Source organism: Euprymna scolopes, chromosome 11, assembly GCF_053919585.1.
Source record: "Euprymna scolopes isolate OS-2025 chromosome 11, ASM5391958v1, whole genome shotgun sequence".
Taxonomy (NCBI): Eukaryota; Metazoa; Mollusca; class Cephalopoda; order Sepiida; family Sepiolidae; genus Euprymna; species Euprymna scolopes.
Window position 1 is genome coordinate 79,018,551 of NC_136492.1, and position 26,633 is coordinate 79,045,183.

The window sequence follows — 26,633 nt, forward strand, 5'->3', positions numbered from 1 at the left end:
ACAGTTTCATAACTGATGAAAACAATCTTAATAAAGACAATCTGAAAAATAAAGATTTTTAACGAGAGAGAAAAAAAATTAAATAAAATTCACTTCTCTTAAATAAAACATAAGTTAAAATTAAAACTATTTTAACAACTTATTTGGGTCCTTATTTAGAATTGGACTTAATGAAAACAAAATACAGACAAGGCTTTAGAATGTACATATTTGTCACAGAAAGAAGATTCCATATTCCAAAAAAAAAAAAATCACATAAATTGATCAAGTAGTTTTTTTTATAAAGAAAATTATTTTTACAATTTTTAGTACTTTTGACAGTAAACTGTATCTATTAGAAAACTGATTTTGATGGTTTGAATTGAGTTGTCTCCCCTTTATTCATAAAGCATGACGGATCAATAAATAGTGTCTTGCTTCGTAATAAAATTTTGATTTTCTTAGTTGAATATAAAAAACTATTAAAAAAAAAACAAAAAAACAAAACAAAAAAAAAAACGATCAATTCACATGATTTTTTGAATACAGGGTGACCCCCCCCCCAAAAAAAAAACAAAAGCTAAATGGAGGCCATTTAGAACATATGCTGTAGAACGGAGAAAAAAAGGCCAAAGACCCTAGTGTTTTGATGTGATGTTTTGAACATAATAAACTAGTTATGACCAAAGTTTCATTTCATTCGGACAAAACACTAAGAAATGGGGCCTAATTAGAGTTGGGGCCCGTTTTTTGGGGGGTCACCCTGTATGACATCTTCATTCCGTGTGATGGGCATATATTCATTAAGGATGTTTTTTTTTTTTTTAAATAATTAAGTCGCGCATAAAAGTGTACATAGCAATTTCTGGTCAGGAAATAATGACAATTCTTGCATTATAATTTCATTTTTTTTTTTTTTCCTTTCTTGATAAGTGGTGGTCCGGAAGCCATTCAGGGATGAGGGTTGTTGTAAATACAGTACGTTAGTGCGGACATTTTAGAGTGTCTACTTATGGGGGTGGTTCATCAGGAATTTGTTTACGTTGGACTTGAGAACATCCAAGTTGTAGTCAGGAGGGAAGCAGGCAGATGGAACAGAGTTCCACAGGCGTGCAGTTCTAAGAAAGAAGCTTTGTTCATGGAATCTACGTTTTGATTTAGGCATAGATAAAGAGTGGGGAAAGTTTTTGACAGTGGATTCAGCTAGACGGGTGTTTTTTGTAAAAGATTGGCGAGGGGGGGACCAGAGATTGGAGTTCAGACGAGCACCTGCCATGGAAATAACAATAAAACAGAGATAGGCTTGCAACGTCTCTTCTGTGGGAGAGAGGTTGCAGGGAAGAGAAAAGGGCATCCTTCACTAAGCCACGAAGTCTATTTTGTACTCTGTCAAGGCAGGATAGACTGTTTTTAGCAGCTCCTGCCCAGATATGGCAGCAGTATTCCATCCTTGGACGTACTTGGCTTTTATATAGATAGAGAATTGCATCAGTAGTGAGATATCTTCTGGAGCGGTAGAAGGATCCCACCATCTTTCCAGCGACCTTGGCAACAGACTTGATGTACGTCTTCCATTTCAGATCAGGAGTGAAGGTCAAGCTTGTCAAAACATGGGGCTTCTCCTAGACAAGAGCCATTTCAATTGATGCCAGATGAGGATCAGAGCGTTGATGATGTAAAGATAGGAGTTTGGTTTTAGATGCATTAAAGGTAACCAACCACGTCTTCCCCCACTGAACCACTCGTTCGAGATCAGAGGAGAGAGAATCTTTGTCATTTACAGCCTTTGATGTGTTGCCGTAGATGGTCGTGTCATCAGTATAGATGTCAACGAATGATTTAAGTATGTGTTTAGGGAGATGTAGATCAGGAAGAGAGTTGGGCCCAGGATGGACCCTTGAGGGACACCAGCATTAATACTACAGGCCTCTGATTTTTGTCCATCAACCACTACTCTTATGAGCCTATCAGAGAGAAATGATTTAATGATAGAGAGAATATTTCCAGTTATACCATAGCTGGAGATCTTGTGAAGTAGGCCTCTTAACTTCCATTTTTCTAACTCTTTATTTTCCATACTTTTTATAAATTCTTTCTATAAAAATATCCAATGCGAGAATTAATATTTCGGTACTTGTACAATTTATTCACGACATTAAAAAATGAAAATATCGGAAAAAAATTTCACTTAATTTGATTGAGTAGTTTTTTTTTTGTTTTTTTTTACAGCGGAAAAACACGTTTTTATGAGAGCACGTTAAAGGCAGACATCTTGGATTTGTTTTTAAATTTTGTTTCAATGTTATAGACGCCATGGGGAGATAACTCAATTTAAAGCGCCGACATTACCTCCCCATCTATAATACTAGCCTTTCTTCCTAAAAATCAAACCTTTTGCTTGGTATCATAAATTTTTTTTTCGCTGTAAAATAAAAACTACTTGATGAAATAAGGTGAAATTTTTTTTCCGGAGAACTTCATTCCATAACGGATACGTACAATTTAAACTTTTTTTTCTCAATATTTTCATTTTTTAATGTCTTGATTAAACTGTACAAGTGCCAATATTTCATAACAATCAAGTGGATTTCTTCATTAAGAGAAGGTGTGGGTGGAGGTATATATATACATCACAATACAAAATTGTGAAATATGATTAACTTTGGGCAACCAATCTAAACGAATGATTACTCTCGAGATTTAGAAACAACATCAATAAAAAATTTTTATTGAAATATGAATAAATATTTACTTTTAATATTTTTCTAATTTTTAGTGATAGAATGATTCCAATATTTTTCAGATTCCATACTAAATTTCAGATTCAGATTCTTTAGAAATCTCTAAATATTTAGCTAAAATGTTTTTACTTTTTCCCAATCATTGTAAAAACGTGTTAAATGTGCAGATATTTCCTTAATCAAAGACACTTGTGTGTTGGGGAAAGGATCTATAGATTTTAGTTTTACTGATAGTATAAAATCAATAAATATTTATTATTCTATTATTACTACCAGCAGTGGGTGATTTTGTTTTAAACAAAATCAAATAAAAAAAAAAATATAATTAAAGGGAATCGTTTTTGGCATCAGACAATAGGCACATTTTTTTTTCTTCCAATTCCAATTAATCGTCCCAACACTACTGATTTTGTCCTGACAATGAAAAAAAAATCCACCAAAAACATTTTGAAACAAAAAAAATTTATAGCAGGGAAATTCTTTTCAGCTTCAACATAAAAATGATTTTCTTATAAATTCACTCAATTTTGGAGTGTGTGTTTGGAGTTTTTTTCCAACAAAAATAACTAGTTTCAAGTGTTTTTAAAACTTACCGTAGTTTCTGTAGGAGTCATAATCATGAGGCAAGAGGCCACTTCGGTCATAGTCGTGGCTAGAAAAAAAATGCATAAATTCATAAATTCAACATTGATATAAAAAATTATCTATTATAATAGTAAAACTGAGTTAATTGTTTTCCTAAAGTGTTTTGTCCTATATATATTTTAATCATACACAATGTTAAAATATTCCTTAGTTTTAAGGATTGAGTTATATTTTATAAAAAAAAGTTTTAATTCTTCGAAATATCTGTAATTTATGACTTTTTTTTTTTTACTCGGGAGTCATCACTTATCAAGGCCCGAAGGTTACTCGAGGATAAGTATTAATGAATGTAAAGTGATAGTGTCGTAATTGCTAATGGTGTAAATTGGGTAGAATTTGATTATGGGACGGCTCAACAAGAACTTGTTTACATTGGATTTGAAGGCTACTATGATGCATTCAACCAGGAAGCAGGCTAGTGAAAAAGTGTTACACAGGCGGACAGTTCTGAAAAAGAAACTTTGTTCATGGAATCTGCGTTTAGATTTAGGCACAGAGAGAATGGGGGGGGGGGGAAACGTATAATTGTATATAATAATTGTAGTTAGTCGAGTGTTTTTTTTTTGTATGAAAATTTGGCAAATTGGAGTTCAGTCGAGTACAAACCATGAAAATAACAATAAAAAATTTAATTTACTAAGCAAGTCATCTATTTCTCAGCTTCAGTCTATTGCTCGCATTTTTTCTCACTTTATCTGGTTTGAATTTTATGATCTTATTTTATACTGTACCTCTGCCATTATTTATTCACAGTTAAATGTAATAAAGAAATGAAAGAATAAAAAGATTGGGATTGTTCATTCAGCATCATATCTTATGCTAATACTGGATCCATTGTTGGACATCATTAAATTGTCCATCATAGAAAAATCTATTATATAAATGGAACTTTGCGCATGTCAGAGTTGGACTCCTAAATAACTGGGCTGATTTTTTAAAAAATCTCACAAATGTTCTTTATGTACCTGGCAGTGTTCTAAGATGGTTTTGTATCGGGATTTCTTTGATAAGTATCGATAATAAAAAAAATTTTTTTAAATCGATGAAAAGGAATAGGCGATTTTGATTCTAGTTAACATCTTATACAGCCTAACATCACAAGTGCATTTCAGAAGTTTTATTACCGCACAAGCAAAGGCCCACCATATAAAATCAATAAGTTCTTTGATATGACAGGGTGCAATCGAAATGAATATTTTTTTTAGAGCACAATTGAACCATGATAACTGATATTTGCATTTTAAACTTTAATTCAAAACATAATTTTATAGAATCAACAGTAGGTTCTCTACAGTGCAATGCAGACGGCAATGTATTGTGGACTAAGTAACTGTGAGGAGGATTGAAAAACATGTGCGATTTTACCAATTTCGATGACAATAAAATATGAGAGGGTGAAACATTCGTTGATACTCATTAGACAGATGAGAAAATATTACTTTACGAGAATCGTAATAAAAAAAAAATCTGTTTATTTCATGTCTTTGCATCCATAAACTTAAAATGTGCAAATTCTCTTAAACTGGTGGTTTTTGGATGCATTTCTAGTGAAGGCCATATCATGCCAACCATCTTCGAAAAGGGTTCAATTCAGATGACTATAAGGAGTTGTTAAGTGCCAGGTGGAGAGGGTGACAGCAGAATTCAGCTCTTTCATGGCTTTAGGAAAGAGCTCAGAAATAACTGCCTGAGAACTTCCACGACTTCACTGGACCCAACATCTAGCCAATCTCAATTCACTCGATCACAACTTCATAAACTTATGTATAAAGTGCAGTTGACACCAACTGTACTGCCTGCAGCCACAAAGACAAGTCGATTGTTAAGATCAAATTGGCCTTTATGCATCTTCCAAAGAATATCGCAACAGACTAATGCTCCAGATTCAGGTGTTCTCTAGCAGATCATGGCAACTTCTTTAAGTGATCCAGCAAATGATCATCTAAGAGATTCAGTTCAAAATTTGAAAATACATTAATTATTAAAGATGTTTACATTTCCTTTCAAAAAAGTGCTAAACTTGTCTCTAAACACCCTGTATAGTGAAATTCCCCTCAATTTCAACTTGCAATATTTTTTTTATTTTATTTGGGGGGGGGGGGGGGGTGATAAAATTTGGACACAAACAAAATTTTAACTTTTCTCTTTATAACAATATAATTCATTCTCATGCGTTATTAATAGATTTTTTTTCTTCTGGGCTACTTCAAATGATTACTTTCAGTTCCAAGAGATTTATTTTAGGATAAAAAATAATTCAAATTTGGTACGATATTGTATGTCTATGCATAAAAAGTCATTTGTCAATACGGTGGGCCTAATATAAGGCTTTAAGTTGTTTCACACAAAAAAATCAATATATATATAGTAAGTTAGCAATGAGACAATTTCAATATTTTCCCCAGATTTTGATACAGATTCCAATTATTTAGAAATCTCTAAATTTTTAACTCTAAAGTTGTTATTTTTCCTGATTACAGTGAAAACACATGTTAACTGTGTATATATTTTCTCAAATGTAAAAATACACTCGTGGGAGGTGATCCACAGATTTAACTTTACTAGTAGTTTAAAATCAATAAGTATTATTAGTAGTAATAATGTACCTTCAGTGGAAGATTTTGTTTTAAACATAATTAAATAAAAAATAATTAAAGAAATTGTTTTTGCCATCAGAAAATAGGGACAAATTTTTCGGATTCCGATTAATCATCCTAACACTTATATATCACACACAGATTTACACCTTTTATCCTGTAGAGAATCATCAAACTAAAATGTATGGAATTCGTGTTACTGGGTAATTTTTTATATATATATATATATATATATATGTGTGTGATGTCTAGTTTAGTTAGCTAACCAATCAGATTCATGGGTTAATGTTTCCATCGGCCAATGGCAAGATTTCTTTCAAACCAATGTTCAGCTGATTTACTTCATCTTTTGTTTCGCATACAGGTGATGCTCTCCTACCCCATCTTGTGAACAGGTCAAATTATAGGTGACCTTACTTCAAGTACGTTTTTCTATTTAGGTGACAGATTAGTTTTATTATTTATTTTATTTATTATCCCAAAGTTTATTCTATGTATACTATTTCGCTCCTACAGTTTAATAGTTTTGTGGAGGGGGGGGGGCTTTTCAAATTACTCAGCCAAACATAATCTACATGAGTCATCTAAATTTCTACATTTACTGGCCTGTCATACTATTTTTCCCACAATTATTGACAAACGTCCATTTTGAGCTCCCAGTAATGTTTTTATTCTGCGTTTTTTTGTTATTGAACGTGCTTTTTATGGTTGCAATATCTGGTTTTAAAAATATAGGTAGGTCATACCCATGTAGTACTTGTTATCTAAGTAACTAGAAGAATACTCAGCCCAACACAAGTAAAATTAATTCCCCTAACAGAAAATCTTTGCATCATTTTTGTGTTCCCTAATTTAGATTGAAATCAATGATTTTAAACCTTATGTATAGAATTATTGTTCTAATTTTTATCAAAATCGATTAGATGATTTTGATTTAAAAGAAAAAAAAAAAAATGCCCAAGGCTTTAGCTATCTTAATAGGAAATTGAAATTCAGAGAATTTTGCTTAATTAGTGTCTAATGAATATGGATCAAATTGTAGACAAATCAGAAAAAAAATTGAATTTTCAAATAGGTCATGACTTTATTATGCCCTCTAAAAACCCTTTAAAATACTTATATAAAAAAAAGGGGGAATATTAATTAATTAATGTCTAATATCTATTCTTAAAATTTACTTACGCCTAGCAGTCATGTCCCAAAAATTTATAATTAGTTGACATCGAAATATAGACAAAAATATACACATACTTACTTCTATATGCATCCTCTAAATGTTAAAATTTGCAAAACAATGTGCCTATGTTACTATGTTGCTTAGAATATATATATATATATTATATGATTATTAAAATGCACATACAAAAAGGTGGCATCACCTAGAGTTTTTTTTTTTTTTTTTTTCATTTTTCATATTCAGAATATAAAATAAATAACCTTAGTTGGGATAACAGAAGAAAAAAAAACATTGCAAATTTGTAAAAAACCGTTTGGATTACAAAAAGGACTTAAAAAAAGTATGGAGGAAGTGAAGATACTAACTTATCGTTTCTATAATTTCTCATTTCACGAGGTGGAGATGGAGCAAAATCTCTATTCCTTAAAGGCCCTCTATCGGGTACACCCATCGACATACGGTCTGGTCTGCCTGCAAAACAATTAACATAAAAAACATTAAAAAAGAAAATGAAAACCTTTTTAAGATAACTTTTTTTAACTTAAAATCTATTTAATAAAATTTATACTCCAAAAATTGTTTTATAAAATTTACACTGTCAAAATGAGAAATCGAGAAAAGTAAAAATAAATAAATAAATAAAAAGCTTTACCAAAATTTAATCTTCCAGGAAGTGGGTCCAAGTTTCCAGGTGGCCCCAGCATTGGAGGAGCACCTGCAAGGGGAAGGTCTCTGGGTCCTCTTGATGGTATAGGTAATCCCTGAGAATTTATATGAAGCGGTGGACAATAATTATTGATTGGACCACCACGGTATGAACTGAAAAACAAGAGTTTTATTCCAATTAAGAGAAATGCCAACAAAAATCCATTTTTTTTTTTTACACAATCCCATATGCAAGGAAAGATTATACTAAAGCTGAATTAAATATATGTTTAATGACACAAAATATATATTAAAAACATACCTTAGTTGCAATGGGGTTATGTTTAAAAAAGAAATACCATTTGAATTTTCCTAATTAGCTGTAATTTGTAATTAACTGAACATACCACCCATCTCTCATTCAACTATTTTCTTTGCACTCTGTCTCACTGTATATTTATTTAACCATTCGCTAATAGTTTTTAATGTCTTTGTGAGCATTTAGAGAAAGAGTGTCTCTGCCGTTTCAGCTTATTTGCATAGTGTTTGAACTAGTGTTGGGACTATTAATTGAAATCCGACATTGAAAAAGATTGAGGTTACAGTCAGCTAACGTACTTCCTAATTTCCAACGTAGCACTACCGGAAACAGTGACAAGGCAGATCAGTTCCTTCATTTTTATTGTTCTTCAGTATTTCTATTGTGGAGCAATTTATTGAAATAAAATACAAGAAAACCTCTATAAGGTCACCATTCGCCTATGTATGGAGTACTGTTGTCACATTTGGGCTGATGCATCTGCTACTAGTCTCACTCCTGGACAGGGTTCAAAAGAGAGTTGCCAACCTGATAGGTCCTGAACTGTCATCTAAGCTTCAGCCCCCTGTTCCATCGACGAAATGTTGCATCCCTCTGCCTGTTCTACAAATATTTTAATGGGGACGAACTACAAGCACTTGTACTCCCCCCTCGACGTAAATACCCCCAACAAACCCAACAAGCAGCCAAATCCACCCCTACACAGTAGAGATCCCTAGGTGTAAGGAAGCCTTCTACTCCAATACTTTCTTCCCCAGAACTGCTAGACTTTGGAACTTCCTTCTAGGATTCTGCTTTCCCAACTACTGACATGCAGAAGTTCAAGTGTAATGTGAACGGACATATTGCTGCTCATCTCCCTTCATAATATTCCTGCAACTTATGTCCCCGATAGTAGCCTCCTACTTCAAAGTGGCACTGTGCCTTGTTTGGGGTGAAAAAAAAAAAAAAAAGAAAAAAAAAAGAGGACATTATTGAAAAGTATGCAATAAAAATTAAAATTATACAGACAAAATTTAACAAAATTAAAATAAGTTTTTATTTTATTTAAAATTTTATAAGAAATATGTTTATGAAATTATAAAAATAAAATTGTATTTTTGAAATTTTAAAAATAAGTTTTTTTCTTTGAATTTATATAATAATTACATGTTTATGAAAGTACAAAAATAAAATTATTAAAATCAAAATAAATAATTTATACGTGTGAGAGAAAACAGTGAAGGAATTGGTTTGTGTTGTCACTATTTCTGGTAGCATTATGTCAGAAATTAGAAAGTACATTAGCTGACTATAACCAAAATTGGAACTTATTGGGATATTAGAATTTGGAAAATTTAAACCTTATTTTCAATTCCAAAAATCATTCTTTTAACTTTTTTTTTATTCAATTTTCTATTGTTGATATTAATCATAAATATTTGTTTTTAAACTATTAAGTTGGTGCCAAAACAATATCGTTTGCTCACATGTTACTTTTATATATGATTTCTGAATTAATTCATTGATATATATAGCCATGTTATATATCATTTTGAAGCGCGTTTTTCGCTCTATCAAGTCGTGTTATTTGTTACTGTTCTCAATCTCTTCATTCATTTTTTTTGCAGACTTTTCGACAGCATGGACAAAATTCAAATCCGCATGATTTTCTTGTTCCAGTTTAAACTAGGCCGAAAAGCTGCCAAGACAGCTCGTGAGATCAATGATGCGTTTGCCCAGGAACCGCTAATGAACGTGTGACCCAACGGTGGTTCAAGAAATTTCGCAATGGTGACGAGAGCCTCAAAGATGAAGACAGTCACAACCAGCCGACTGCAGTTGATAAACATTTGAAAGCCTTAATTGGAACCAATCCTTGCAAAACTGCATGAGAAATTGCTGTTGAAATCAAGGTTGACCACTAAACAGTCATTTGCCATTTAAAGCAAATAGGGAAGTCAAAAAAGTTGGATAAATGAGTGCCGCATGAATTGAATGATAATAAAAAAATCGTTGTTTTGAGAAGTCTTCTACGTTCCTTCTGCACAAGAAAAACGACCCATTTCTCACGCAGATTGTGATGTGTGATGAGAAGTGGATTCTTTGACAACTAGTGACATTCGGCACAATGGTTGGATGCCAGAGAAGCTCCACAACACTTCCCAAAACCCAAAATTGCACACACAAAAAAAAAAAAAAAAAAAAAAAAAAGTTATGGTGACTATTTGGTAGTCTGCAATCGGTTACATCCATCAGTTTCTCGAATCTGTGCTAAACGATTACAGCAGAGAAGTACTGCCGACAAATTGACAAAATGCACCAGAAGCTCCAACATATGTGCCAGAGATTGGTCAATATGAAGAGACCAATTCTCCTCCATGACAACGCTCACTTGCATGTTGCTCAACTGACCCTGCAGAAGCTTAACGAATTGGGCAAAGAGACTGCCTCATTCATCATATTCACCAGACTTCTCGCCCATCGATTATCACTTTTTTAAAAACATCTTGACACCTTCCTGCGTGAAAAATGCTTCGAAAACTGAGATGATGCTGAACTGGCCTTCAATGACGTCATCATTTCTAGAACTCCGGATTTCTATGCTAATGGGATAAAGAAACATGTTTCACATTTCGATTAATAAAGTTTATTATGAAAGGAGTTATGATCTTTTGAAGTGGAACGTTAAAAAAAAAAAAAAAAAAATCCGACATTTTTGCAATAAATACCATCCACAGGTAAAAAACAATCAGGTAAATAAAAGAAATATTATTGAATTATTTATTATTTGATTATCTGCTCACAACAATGGTACACTTCTGCATAGTAAGCCTTCAAAAACACCTTTAAAAAATTTTTGGGGGGCATTTTGAAATGCTTAATCTCAAATTGAATTTGGTATAATAAATGGATTTAATGAGTTTTAATTTAATGACTTGTGCAAGAACACACTTGACATCATCAGTTCTCAGATTTTGATTTCCCAGGTTTGGTTGTAAAACAAAATTGCTCAATATATATGTAAAAGGTGAGTAGAGATGGATATAGAAGACAAAATCAAAAACTAATATTTGTCATTAATATTATTGAAACGTTTAGTAGTTTTGTTGTTACATTTCTCTTCCACTGAAAAGATAAATTTTAATTTTAGAAAATTTTCATCTAAGTGTATCTTAATAATCATAAAACTGTGGACCATCCGGCCGAATTTACTTGCTTGCTTGAATCTTGTATTATAATAAAGTTGCATTCTTGTCTGTTCACAATTTAATTACTATGTACAAAAAGGTACATGGTTTCATGAATTAATTTTTATACGGATTTATATAAACTTTTATTCCAGCATGAGTTCTATATATACTATGTATTCAAAAGAAATCTACATGCAATGAATACTCTCATTTGCATATTACATTAAAGAAAATCTATTTTAATAGCTTGATTTCATGGTTTGTTATAATAGAATTGTTTTAATTGTTCTATTTAGAAATACTATTTGAAGTCAATTTATTTCAAATTTATATTTAATTTATTTTCAATTAATAACCGACAACAGCTGCATTTAAAACCGAAAGTAAACTTATTTAAGCTATGAGAATTATTTCCCGTTTAAGCTTTGAAAGTTACTTCGCATTTGATTTTCATAAACCAATATAGATGCGTTTTCTATACTTCCTTAAATCCAACATGTGGTCACTTTTTGTAACAAGTTAGGATATTCTGTGCATCTTAAATTGTATGCGACTAATTCCTCTGCCGGCAATATGTTTTAACTGGGCAAGCTAGTAAGATATCAAAAACGTGTTTTATGAAAAATAAATAAATAAAATAAAAAATAATCCCTACCATGTTCTTTATTAATTTTTGTTTCATCTTGAATTTATATTTGCATATATCTTTGTAGAAATTCAATAGATTCTTTTTACTATAACTTATAAGTATTATTATTATTATTATTTGCAGTACTGTAGATTAACTCCCTCAGCTAAATCATTCTTCCAAACAGGAATGAGATTCTACGCTTTTTAGGTGATTACATGTGAACACCGAAAAATTTAAAAGGGAATAAAAGAGAAAATAAATCAAGAATGTAGAGTGGGAAACAGTTTCACATATAATTTGAACGTAAAATAAGTTCCCAAAAAATTATTTTCGCCTGAGAAATAAACTCTGTGCATTTATTTTGATTTTGTTTTTGAGGGTGAGGAGCTCTACCTTTTTAAGCGATTACACATAGTTCTATACCTTTTCAGTCTGACTTAGGGTTTGTGGTAAACAAACAAAAAAATGGTGAACATTCCTAAAAATTTAGAATGGCCCAGAAATGATGCGTTAAATTTATATATGAAACTGATCTCGCACTCCAAATACTAAAAGAGCTTTTATTTTTAATTTCTTTCCACTAAGTTTTTCAAAGTCTTCACACATTATCACATAAATGTACAATCATTTTTTTTTTAAGGGTTATTTAGGTGAGGGTTTAATCTACAAATCTGCCATTAGTAGAAGTAGTAGTGGTATTAGTATTATTATCATTTTTTTTTTTTTTTTTTTTTTTTTTTTACAATAAAACAACTTAATCTATTACATGTTATATTGACAGTAACAATAACCAAACAAATCGTTATAGTTAAGGTAAAAATATGAACATTTTCTGGATAGAGGAAAAGTACAGAATAATTAAAGTTCCCCACCCCACCCTTCTCATGTTCAAAACAGTTTTCTAAATAGCAACATTTTAACTCATTCTTAACATGAGGAGGCTTTGTTAACTATTCTGTTCTTACATCTTATTTTGCATACCAATTGTTAACTATTTTCAATTGTTTATGAAAAAATTCAAATAGCAACTAACAAACTAATGCAAATCAGCCTTGTTTAAAAATAGAAACAAATCTTCAGTTTCTTCACTCCTCGCAGTTCAGCCCAGCTTTGCTCGGGCCCATGTACTGTTTATAACTTGCCCTACATGTGAATACACTTTATGTAAGATTTCAAATGCTTAGACCAAAATTTGTCTGAGTAATTTTGTAGAGACCGCAGAGGTCAATTTTTTTTTTTTTTATACACTTTGACCCCCAGTTTTGACCCCCTAACATTTATTATTTTGGTCTCAAATCAAAATACAAAGTTTTACCGATGTCCAAGTTTCCTACATCTAAAATTTCAAGTCTTTAGACCCAAAATTGGCGGAGGAATTTGGTAAATTCTGCAACGGTCAACTCTTTCAACTTTGACCTTTTAACAACCAAATTTTTGCCCAAAAACCGATTAAAATGCTTGCCACATGTCTGAATACGTGTTATTTATAAATTTCAATATTTAGACGCAAAATTGGCTGAGTATTTAGCTAGGTAAAATCTTTTGAACTTTGACCCCTTGATAGCTCAAATTTTCGACCCAAATTGATTAAAAAGCTTGCCCTATATCTGAATACCTTTTATGTAAAATTTAAAATGTTTAAACCAGAAATTGGTTGAGTAATTTGGTAGAGACCGCAGAGGTCAAATTGTTTTTGTTTTTTTTTAAACTTTGACCCCAATTTTGACCCCTTAACATTTATTTTTTGGGGCTCAAATCAAATTATAAAGTTTGATCCATCTCCAAGTAACCTATGTCTAAAATTTCAAGTGTTTAGACCCAAAATTGGCGGAGGAGTTTGGTAGAGCTTTCAAAGGTCAAATCGTTGAATTTTGACCCCTTGACCACCAAATTTCTGGCCGAAAACGGATTTAAAAGATTTTCCCAAATCTCAATACCCCTTATGTCAAATTTCGAGTCTCTAGATGGAAAATTGACAGAGTTATTTGGTAGGGAAATGTACAGACACACACACATATCTTCACTTTTATAGATATATAGATTTTCAATCAATTACAAGGAAAACATTTGAGAAAAATATATTTAGAAAGATCTACTCATCTAATATATACTCCTCATCCCAAGTGTACTTTTTACCTTTGCAAAAATATAGACATTATATGGGGTTTTTATAGTAATTTGAAAAAAATGAAAGCAACAGAATCTAAATATTTAGAAATTTAAAAGAACCAAAATTGGTAAAAGTTTTTCAATCATCCCAGCACTAGTTTGTATACATCTAAAATTAGATAGAAAAATAATTACTTCTGTATAACTTAACAGATATGTAGATATTAAGAGACTTATTTTTTTAGTTATGAAAGAAGAATTACTTAACATATCGCAGTTTATAAATTTTTGAATGAAATCAAAATAGAAGAAATAGTGGTAGTGATTGTGACCCAATGGGTATATCTAGTATATACATTATATATATATATATATATATATATTACTTGTACTTTTTTGTAGAAAAAGAAATCCCATACAGTGCTCTATTATTAGGGAAAAAACCTTTCTCGAAATAAGAGCAATATATTTTTTGCATAATATATACAGGAATTTACATTTATATCGGTAGTCGGTACCGACGACGGTTTCAAGCCCGGTAGTTGAGGACTGCTCTTAATGTCCGCCTCAGGCTCTCTTCAGCCGACTCTCATCAAAAAAAAAAATATAAATATAAATATATATATATATATATAGGCATTGTTTCCTGTCATCCTGAATTTCTACTTGCTACAGGAATAAAACAGGAGGTGCGGTTGGAGATTATGTAACTCTTGCATTATCAGCGATGTCCATGATATTTATCGACAACGCTGGCCGAAGAGTTTTTAGTTACAATATATATATATATATATACACACACACACAAACCTGGATGGTTAAGTCATGTATAGAAATGATCAATATTTATCCTTTTATAGTAGTGACAAATTACAATGGCTCATTTTGAATAACCAAATTAAATGAAAATGAGGGTTAGTTTTGATGGACAAAGAATATAAACAAATCCCCACCCCCACTTAATAGAGCAAAGAAAAGCCTGAATTAAAAACAGAAAAGAAAAAAAAATCAGATTATGGGAGGGGGTCACATTTTGATTAGAAGTCAGAAAAGGGGCTTGTGAAACAGCAGTTACAGTTTCCTAGCATGTGCACTTATTTCAAGGGCTTTGTTTTTTTTTGCCCTATAAAAATTAAACCATAACTAAAAAACTTGTTCACACCCATGTGAAAAATGTCTATCAACTGAACTTTCACTATTATTAAAAAAAAAAAAAAAAAATTTTTTTTATTTGTTTGCAAGAGATTTTCTAACACTTTTTGAAAGTGACCAAATGATCAAGCTTCATTCAAAACAGTGAATATTCAATTCTTCAAATGATTGTCAAATGAAAGATTGCCAAGAGAAATGAAGAAAAAAAAAAAAAAAATTTTTTTTTTTTTAAATTCATCACAACTGAAATTACTTTGTAGTAAAAGAGAATGGTCTTAAGTTGTCTGAATTTCTTAGATGAAGAATTTCCATTCATTTTGACAATTTCTTTTACTTTTCATGGTACCTTTGTTGCTGGTTATCACAATGGTCGGTTTAGTTTCAGTTTAGCAGAACAAAAATGAAGAATCAGTTTCAGTTTATTTGATCTTTCTGGTAGTAATTTGGAGAAACAACATGTAATGCGACTTATTGAAAGTTTTGTATTTGCATTCTTCGGACTACTGTTCTCATCTTGTGTAATTTTCACGTTTTGGTCGATGTAACCTCCAACCTTCTTTAGGTGTATCTTGTCAAACTCAGGAATCTTTCTGTCAAATAGAACTATTAATCCCATGAGTGTAGCATGCTCTCCTTAGCTATGATTGGGTAGAAGTCAAAAATAATTTGCAATTGTATTTTGAGTGTCATCCGCACTGAGGATTGAACCATGAACCTTCAGAAGAGTTTAACTTGCAGACTCGTGATGTAGTAGATAAAATACTTGGTAAAATTTAGTTGCAAGTCATACTATTCTGGATGTTGAAAGTTCACTCTTCAGTGCGGGGCGATACTCAAAATACAATTTGCGAATTACCTAGAATTTCTGTTCAGTCATGGTTGAGGGAATAAGAGAACCCTACCCTCATGGATTAACTAAAGGGTTCCAGCTGAAATTCTGTGCAACCCTCCCCCCTCCATGTTCGACAAGATACACCTACAGAAAATCAGAGGTTACATCGACTGAAACATGAAAATAACACTCAAGATGAGAACAGTAGTCTGAATAATCCAAATAATATGAATTATCAATCCTCATCTCAAAAGTTGCGAAACATAAGATCAAAAGTTTGTTGTAAAGCAAGCAGAATATTGATCTGACAAGCAACAAAAGTAGAAATAAAAAGCTGATAATTTCATAGGAAAAAATCTTCAATTTTAAGAAAAACAGACATTTAGTGCTGTGTGATTGACTTCAAAATAAAATCAATAATTAGATACACACTTTCTTGGCAACAAGGAAGATTTGCCACGAGCTCCTCTGTTTGCTGGTGGGCCACGAGGATTCAAATCCATACTTGGAGGAGGAGGAGAAGGACAAGGAGGAGAAAGCTTTATTTGCCGTGGATTGCAAAACCCTTTAGTCCCTATTTAAAAAAAAAAAAAAGGGAAGATATTGCAAAGGATGTAACAAAATTAAAACAGTTCAAAAAGATAATTTTTCTTTTAATTCTTATCTTAGAGAGATTAAAATGAAATGAAGGGAGGGAGAAAAAGTATTGGTGAATTCTAAGAAGGGAGGGGGGGGGTCTCACCATTATTTTTTTTTAAATGTGTGGTCATAATTTATACAAAACTTGACTTATTACCTTATTAACACAATTATAAGTTATGTTTATCAAAATATTCAATAATAATAATAAAAAAAAAAAATTTACTTTATTTTAATATGACAATCTATTTTCTTCCCACATTAACTTTTATTTCCATTAAGGCTTGTTAGATAATATAATATTGGCCAATTTGGCATAATGATTAGTGTGTTTGCTAATGGGCCAGGAAACCAGGGCTCAATCCTCAAAGAAACTGTACCTGATGCTGCCTTACTGAACATTCAACATTATAAGAAGACGTTCAAGGGTAAATAAAGTAATTCTGGGAAAGGAGAGGTATCCTTTCCTACACCTTGGTGTAGTAGCTAATGAAAAGGAGCTTTTAGGTTGCCTTCAACTATAGTTGACCACTTCTGAAATAGCTAGAAAGTTATGTTTATGCAAATATAATCTTGCATGATAAATTTTGGAATTATCCTAAAGAAAAAGAACTTTTGTCACAACAAATAAAACAGAAGTTTTCAGAATAAGTTCTTTACTTATCAAAATTTTTTAGAATGCCGTCAAATATTTATAAAAAATTATAAATTTATCATTCTGTCCACTTCAACCTGAATTTTGCATGATAGAAATTCGGAAACATTTGTTAACATTTAGCTGCACAATTTTATATAGAATGCAATGCTTAAATATCATGCTGTACTGCAGTTGAACAGACCAAACTTGCGATGACACACATTCACATTATACCCTCTGCATAATCACACTAGTGTTTTCTCAGATGTACTGGCGATCTTTCGCATTGTGTTCTGCAGTCCTAAATGTGCTGCCTTAGAATTGTGGCAATGAATATGTAACACTGTCACATTTTCGGAATTCTGTATTGGCTAATTATCATATATTCCTAAGTTTTATGCATTCCCTAATTAGCTTAGTAGCCTCTAGCTATTGGTAATGGTTTAATGACCATAGCTTTAAAAAAATAAACTCCTAAAATTAATAAGTTCTTTTTAATGGGTATAGGTTTCAATAAAACTGTTAAAAACCATTTAAAAACAGAAAAGTTTTGATCAAAAAATAACCCATGCCGCCACTCACAAACCCACCTCTCCAGTTCTGTTGTTTTATGAATAGTAAAAATAAAAGAATTATTACTTAGAAATTTTAGTAATAAGAAAATACTAGACTACCCGTAACCTGTTGGATCAGCATGTCATATTATAGGTAAATGTGCACTGAACAGATACCATAATACTTATTGCAATTAAATTCAAATTTTGATATATCTACTTTTTTTTTTTTTAATTTTTTTATTTTTACATCGTTCATTTCTGTATTACGTTTAAGTTATTTTAAACCCCACTCTTCCCATGTTAAATAATAATTTCGAAATAATAATGTTAATATTTCAGTGCGCAGGTCATGCGCATATGCGCAACCGGATGTCGTAAACCGGAAAGTGGGTAACATACATCATTACAAGGTCATTTGAGTTTTATAATTATATAGATATGGCATAATTCAAGTGGTCAGGTTCCATCAAGTTCAATAAGAAGAAATGTTTATATATTCATCAGAAAAACTAAATTTGTAAGTATTTTATTCATTTGATCATCTCAATAACTTTCACTACTATTCTCATCTTTGTTGTATTCACATTTTGGCCGATATAATCTCTAATCATCAAGTGTACCTTTTTGAACTTGGGAACCTTCTAACTGACCTCAGGAATATATATATGAAATTTCAGAGGTTGCAAAGTTTGGAAAGTTACACCTAAAGAAGCTTGGGAGGGGGGTATATCTGTTTAATATGCATTTTAAGCATGTAGAATTGTTTATCTGAAAGTGAAAATAGAAAAATGCCAGAATTTTTTTTAATATCGTAATATCATAATGCTGCTGTTCAGGTTATAATCTTCCTAACCAGAAAATATCTTCTTAAGGAATTAAATCAAATTATATTTACTGTTCTGAAGAATATGGCAACACAATCTACATGAACAGACTATTTAGAATGAAATATTGATTTTATACGACAGAAATTATCAATGTCAAAAGTTTAGAAATAGAGACTTTACTTCTTTTTTTTTTTTAGAAAAAATTTGTAACAAAACTAAAACCTTTTTATGTTTATAATATCAAGACAATATTGTGTTATGAAAAATTATAATTCATGTGAAAATTGAAATAAAAAAACTATTTTATTTCATTTTAATTATATATATATATATAAATAAAGCAGACATGTTTCTTGAATCTTTATACCATATTCTCCTTGACCATTTGGCAAGGAGCAAAGTGTAGTACCTGTTTGGATACTGCATTCCATCTTTTCCGTTCTTGGTCAGTGAAAGAGAAATCCTTCTAGACTGACTGAGGCAATTTAAATTTTTGTTCCAATCCAGAGTGCCCTTTTTTTTTGTGGAACTGGACCCCCTTCCCGAAAAAACAACTGTATCTCACTTTGTTCTTGTGGAGAGGTGCTCCAAAAAGTAATGGCACCTATTTTTTAATCAGTCTGAATGGATTAAAGGGGATTGCAAATTGCATTGTTATGATGACTGAACTTATGCATTCATGACTTGAAAGTTTCATTTCTCCGATGCAGATTATGAACTGTGAAACTATAAAAAAGCAACTCCTATCATGGAGATGCACCAGAAGCAGAGATGTGTCATTAAATTCCTCCTTGCAGAAAAAAATTAAACTGATCAACATTCACCACGACTTAAACATTTATAAAGCCGATACAGTTGATGTCTGCACAGTTAGAAGGTGGGTTTATCGACTATAGAGTAGTGACTGAGATGTGAGTGAAAAAGCAGTCTGGACCTTTATGACCAAGGCATCAAAAGAGGCTGGCAAAAGTGCATTGCTAATGGTGGTGACTATGTAGAAAAAAAGCTCTCGTATTTTAATATTTTGTCATTAGTTGAACAAAAGTTAGTTGAGTAAATTTTTTTTTTTTTTTTTTTTTTTTTTTTTTTTTTTTTTTTTTTTTTTTTTAGAAAATTTACAGTAATCTAGAAACATTAAAACCATTGAATAAAAAGTGATTATGCAATCTAAACCGTGGAATAAAAAGTGATTATGCAATCTAAACCGTGGAATAAAAAGCGATTGTGCAATCTAAACCGTGGAATAAAAAGCGATTGTGCAATCTAAACGTGGAATAAAAAGCGATTATGCAATCTAAACCGTGGAATAAAAAGCGATTATGCAATCTAAACCGTGGAATAAAAAGCGATTATGCAATCTAAACCGTGGAATAAAAAGTGATTATGCAATCTAAACCGTGGAATAAAAAGCGATTGTGCAATCTAAATGTGGAATAAAAAGTGATTATGCAATCTAAACGTGGAATAAAAAGCGATTATGCAATCTAAACCATTGAATAAACAGTGATTATGTAATTTAAATTTCAGCACTTCCTTCTGAAGTTTTGGGATGAAGATTGGTTATTCATATTATTTGGATTCATTGGACTACTGTTCTCATCTTGAGTGTGATTTTTACAATGTTTTGGTCGATATAACCTCCGACCTTCTTCCGATGTATCTTGTCAAACTTGGGAATTTGGACAGAATTTCCAAACGGAACATTTTATTTACTTCACAGGGGTAGCATACTCTTGTTCCATCAGCCATGACTGGACAGAGGTCCTAAATAATTTGCAACTGTATTTTTCAGTCGCCCATCTTCAGGTTCAGGAACAAGAGCATGCTACCCCCATGAAATAAATAAAAGGTTGCATTTGAAATTCCATCCAAATTCCAGAGTTCGACAAGGTACATCTGAAGAAGGTCAAAGGTTACATGGACTGAAACATTGTAAAAATCACATTCAAGAAGAGAACAGTAGTCCGATGAATTTAGATAATACGTTCCATCTAGTTCATTACAAAACCAATGTGCATTTGTGTATGTTACAAACTGATTTGTAAAAATAAAAATAATTTAAACACGTATTTAAAAAGTAGAGTAAAAAGAAAAAACTAGATGCACATCTAAGAATTAGCTCCATATTTACTGGCAGGACACATGTCTTAGCATTGCCCAATTGAGAAACCCAAGAAACTCCTTCTCCCATACTGTAACCTCATGTTACTATTTTTATTATTTCACTTTCATAACTATAAACTATGGTTTCATTTACAATTGCATTTATTTGTTACAATGGAGCATCATTTTTTATAGTCCTTGCCTATAGACACACGGTTGCTTTTTTTTAATGTAGGGAAATACATCTCTCCAAAAAGGAGCACTCTAGATTAGGACATAAATAAAAATTTAGAAGGAATCGCGCTCATCGATCAAGGACTGAAAAGATGAAGTATAGTATCAGAACAGACACTATACTTTGCTCCTCTCCCATCCCTACTGTATGAAATCTTAGCTTTTACGGCAAAATTAACTTTTCAGTTTTCATAAACTGTCATAAAACAGAGAAACAATGTTAGAAAGATCTTTATCATTCAATTATAAGAGAAACTGGACTCATGAAAAACAATTTTCAAAACTATCTGGCAAATATACCCAGTGAACCAAGTTCAGAAGAGATACAAACAATTGCACGTAAAGGAACGGTTAACATTTTAAAAAGATCTCACAGTTTAAATGTATGAGATAGCAGGTGAAGGCTGGCATTCAAACTAGAACAAAGAAAAGGAATAGGAGAAAAACAGGAAAAAAAGATAAGGTGAGAGGAAAGAGACAAAAAAGAAAAGAAAATCCAACCAAATAAAAAAAAAAAAAAAAAAGGAATAAAGCGTTTACAATATGGAAGAGAAAAAACAAAATAAATTTTGACCAAGCAATGATTTAAGTAGGAATGCACTTTTTCTGGGTAAAAAAAAAAAAAAAAGTGAAATTCCGCTAAAGAGTAGAGAACTCATATTTTTGCTTGACATAAGATATTTCTAAAATGTTACAATAATAATGTAGCAATTGCAGAAAGATCAAATGATGCGACAGTTGCAAAGGCAATCTCGAATAATGTAATAGTTGTACATTCATTCTTTTGCAGACTTATTCTCATTTTCGTAGTTGTTTTAACACATTTCAGCCAATTCATCCTTTGGTCTTCTTCAGGTAATTAACCAGGAGATAGGAATACCGAGTCTTGTAACTTATCCTCAATAATTACTGCCTTACAAAATTTAGCATTCCTATACCATCGCAAATAATCATGTGAAGAAGGCCAGAGGACAAGTTGGCCAAAACGTGGTGAAACAACAACTATGGAGATGAAAAGAATGAATGCACAAATTATGAAGCCTCATCTCAAAGGATTCAAAACATAATAAAAAAGCATTAGTTGTTTGTCGAATAATATGACTAACTGCATAATCATAAAGGAATAGTGCTCCTTTAAAACATGGTGGTACATACAATTAGACGTTGGCTTCTTGATATCAACACTCAATTTGTTTTTTGTGTAGAATTCTAATCAATCTAAATAAAAAAGATGTATGTATGGGCATGCGAAAATATTTAACCAATAAACTCTTAAGGTACTGGTCACATAACACTGAAATTAACAGAAAATAGTAATTATACACCAAGGATGGTTTATAGTGAGTAAAATCTTTGTTTGGATGGATGAATAACACGTGTAGAAATATGTCATCAAGTTGAAATGTAAAATGTTCATTTCAATTTGCTGACATATTTTAATTACTTTTGCGCATATGCAAATTCATTCATAGCTGGAAGTGGTTCAATTTTAAATTTTCCTTATATGTCGAATGATAGGTAATGCAGATAGAGCGCTAAATGTTTTGGTTTCGATTCTAGCTGATGAAACCTGTCATTTTTTTTTCCAAACTTTTGAAATCAGTACTATATATATTCTATATAATATTCCAAGAATCGACTTTGTAACAATACACAATCTGCATAAATTAAAATATAATTATGCATATTTTACGACCAAGCAAGGCTGCCCCCATCCCCACTAGTTACACAATAAACTAATTCAAACACTTATCACAATCATGAGTTGTGGATGAATAAATCCAAATGTAATTCAAAAGATGATAAGTACAAAGGAGTTGCTTTAAAAATTAAGAAACAGTGGAAATTGAGAGGTCAAGAGAGTTTAAATTTTTCTAATTCCATAGAACATGGAGAATGCATCTTCTACATACTATTCTTGTTGGTTGAACCCAAAAATGCCTCACAGACAACTCTGAACGGAAAACAGAAAATTGTATCCTATATCTTCTCTTGGATAAGATTAAAGAGTTTGCTGTACATGAAAATATTAATCCACAGGTTCTCTTGCACAAATTCATAGATTGGTTGAAGAAAAAATTGGATGCAAGAGTCAACTGAACGAAGAAAGTAAATTGATGTTCCATGTACAATAATGTAGAACATCAATTCATCTGCACAGCAGTACCAGAAAACATTAAAACAGAGGTTTCCAATCTGGCATGCTTGCACCTCTTAGAGATTTTTTTTTTTTTTTTTTTTTTTTTTTTTACATAGGCATGACCACATTATCAAGGCCAAGAGGCCACTCAAGGATAAGGGTTAAAGAGTGTACAGTAGAAATTGGACATTATAGTAATCATAAGTAATGAAAATTTGGTAAAGTTGATAACTTATATGGAACGGCTCATCAAGAACTTATTTACGTTAAACTTGAACACAACCATATTGTAGTCAGCAGGAAAGCAGAAAAACGGAAGACAATTCCACAGGCGTGCAGTTCTAAGAAAGAAGCTTTGTTCATGGAATCTACGTTTAGGTTTAGGCACAGATAAAGAGTGGGGAAAATTATTGATAGTGTTTACAGCTAGACGAGTGTTTCTTGTGAAAGTTTGGCGAGGGGGGACCATAGATTGAAGCTCAGTCGAACACTTTCCATGAAAATAACGATACATCAGAGACAAACTCGCAACATCTCGTCTGTGAGATAAAGGTTGCAAGGAAGAGAAAAGGACATCTCCTACGAGGCTACGAAGTCTATTTTGAACTCTATCAAGGCAGGCCAAGTCCTTTCTAGCAGCTCCTGCCCAGATGTGGCAACAGTATTCCATCCTTGGACGTACCTGGCTCTTATATAGATAGAGAATAGCATCAGCAGTGAGATATCTACTGGATCGATAGAAAGATCCCACCATTTTTCCAGCGGCCTTGGCAACAGATCTGATGTACGTGTTCCATTTAAGATCAGGAGTAATGGTCAAGCCAAGAAGTTTGTCAAAATGCACGCCAATATTCAGGGAGAGGGGAGGGGGTAGATAAAAAATAGAATATTGGTTATATGTTACTCTTTTGCAACGTACTAACTTTTTGCTGTCATTTTAGGGTTATGTACTGTTATTAAGTGGCCATTAAATACATGGCTGAATAGTTTTAATCCAACCATGTATTTAAAAAGTTCAGAAATTTTAAGGGATGCAAGGTTTTAGGAAAATTTCTTAAGTGGTGCGGACCAAAAAAAAGATTGGGAACCTATCTACTAATACCATTACATTAATCTTTCAATAAGAAATTTAGATTCATAAAAGCCATTGCAATATATGCATAACAGTCTGGTGAAACTTTAATAAGCATATTTGTGTCAAAAAATGTAGTCTACAAGATAGTTTTTCCAGCATTTGATGTTTTCATAAGAACACTAGTACGTATTTGACTGTAGTGTCAAAGAGAAAAATGTCAAAATGTCAAAGCGTGATAATCATGGTCATACTTTTTGTGTCCATTTAGTGTGGCAATAGTATTAGTGTGGCAATAGTATAAAAGTCTTTTCTTGACATATGTTACAGGTGAATTAATATTCAAGGATGCGTTTCATTCATCATCTATTCTACATGATGTATTGGATAGCTTTTAGAAATTGACTCTTTAACTAAATTATCTCTGGCCAGGTTTTTAATTATCCCTCTTTCTCTCAAATCCTTCCTTATGTTTTCCTTCACCTCCTCATGCAAACTGATCCTACTGCCAATGACATTTACAAACCAAAGAACTCATCCATTCTTTTGATGTAACCAAACCAACAATCAATGTGATCAAACCTCATTATTTCTCTCCATGCAACCTTTAGCCCTCACTGGCCAGGTTTCACTTAGATATATTACACTGTGCATACATGTCTGATATTCTTCAACGCTCTGCTAGTTAGTAATGACAGAAGTTTCCTGAACTTACTCCATCCACTCTTAACTCTTGCTTTCACATCAGCACCTAGTTGTGTTCAATGAGATCACCAAGGTAACAAAGTTTTGAACAACCTCAATAATAATCTAGTCATCCAAATTCATGTTTTTCACATCTGAGTCCATTGTTTTACATTTGTTGCACACCAACTTGTTTCTCAACCTACCTGTAATTCCAACATATTTTTTGTATACTCAATGCTTACAAGGACAAAAATTGAATTGCTCGCAACTCCAAATTGAGCAAAAGTTTTTTCTGCAGCAAATCCAGCCCTACAATGACTGATCGTCACTTTGGTCTTCACTCTTAAACTTTTACTTTCCACAGCTTTCCGCAAAGTCATTAACAAATAGGTCTTGCTTCATTTAACATAAAAACACCACATCATAAGCATATATCTTTTTCAGACAAACGCTAGAAACTCTTTGGGCAACGTTCCTACGACACAAATGTTTTTGCCATATCATTTAACTTCGTCAGGTTAAGTCAGCATCTTCCCTGACTTGCACTCCTGTGTCCCTGGGAAAGGTTTCACAAAATAATCAAGCAATTGTGATTCCACTGTTGAAGGTGGATGTTCCATGGATCTGACAGCTCAGCTAAAACCAAGTTACCCATCAATATGTTTGCACTACATAGGCAGAGATGTAAGGAGAATTACATTACAAATTAATTTAATAGGTTGAGGCATTGTTAGAGAGCAGCAGTTGGAAGACCGATGAAAAGCAATAGACTGAATACAGATCTGATGTACTGCCACTTTAACACTAAAACCGCCAGTAAAAAATGTGCTATTAATTCTAACATGACTGCGCATTTCTGTACATCGCTTGAACAACCTTCAACTATTCACTGGCTCCTAATTTATGCAAAGCCCATCATGAAAATGTTTTTATATGCATGAAATAAAGATAATAATCAACAATTTATAGATGTCTAGATGAAGTTATATCTGTAAATATTTTGAATATATGTATTGGTATTTTTCCTTGAAATTTGGCTATTTTATAGGCATTGATAGTTGAATCTCAGCAGAAATTTTCAAACCGTTTGTCAAATTTTGGCAAATGTTGGTCTAATGCCCTAAAATTACTAGATATGTAACTTCTTTTTCTTCATCCGGTTTTGGTATTTTTGATTTTGGTGCTGCGGATATCCAGAACTTCATGATTGACATCAGTCAAGTGGCATGCAGTCATATCATTTCTAAAGTATTTGTGCTCGATCTTCCATGATCTATAATACGGAGATATGTAGAGGCATTATGGAATTGATGCAAGTGTTCTGCTGCATATAGCCGAACCACCCATGATGTTGAGCATATAAGGCATCCATAATCCCATCAATACCAAGTTTTTGAAAGAGCACAGATGGATCTTTTCTAGGTCATCCCATGAGTTCTGTCTGGATTTAAATTCTTGAAATTTTATAGTAACAGAGAATGTCTAATGGAATAAAATATTTATACATAATTTTGCTTGTAAAATACAATCTTAATTAAATGTTTGTTGAAAGCCTTTAAAACACAATAGCATTCAAAAAGCATTTGAGACATAATGCTTCAAGTTTAAAGCAGGTAATTTTGCAGTTATAATGAAACAAAATTTGGATTCAGCTAATGGAGAAAGCAGCTTAAATAAATGAATACGAAAATTACAAAATTGACTCTTCAAAATGAAGACCAATCAAAACATCCAGTA

The 26,633-nt window shown here is 32.1% G+C and overlaps 1 protein-coding gene across 1 annotated transcript in view; it reads right to left on the bottom strand.

Annotated features, from left to right (window-relative positions):
* LOC145287933 (zinc finger protein 346-like) overlaps nt 1-26,633 on the bottom strand; it is a 36,802-nt gene that overhangs the window by 2,833 nt on the left and 7,336 nt on the right. Inside the window, exons 2-5 of the mRNA XM_080135886.1 lie at nt 16,433-16,574; nt 7,792-7,958; nt 7,505-7,610; nt 3,314-3,372 (exon numbers count right to left, since the gene is read on the bottom strand). Coding sequence (XP_079992012.1) covers nt 3,314-3,372; nt 7,505-7,610; nt 7,792-7,958; nt 16,433-16,503 — 403 coding nt within the window. The 5' untranslated portion in view covers nt 16,504-16,574. The remainder of the gene's footprint in view (nt 1-3,313; nt 3,373-7,504; nt 7,611-7,791; nt 7,959-16,432; nt 16,575-26,633) is intronic.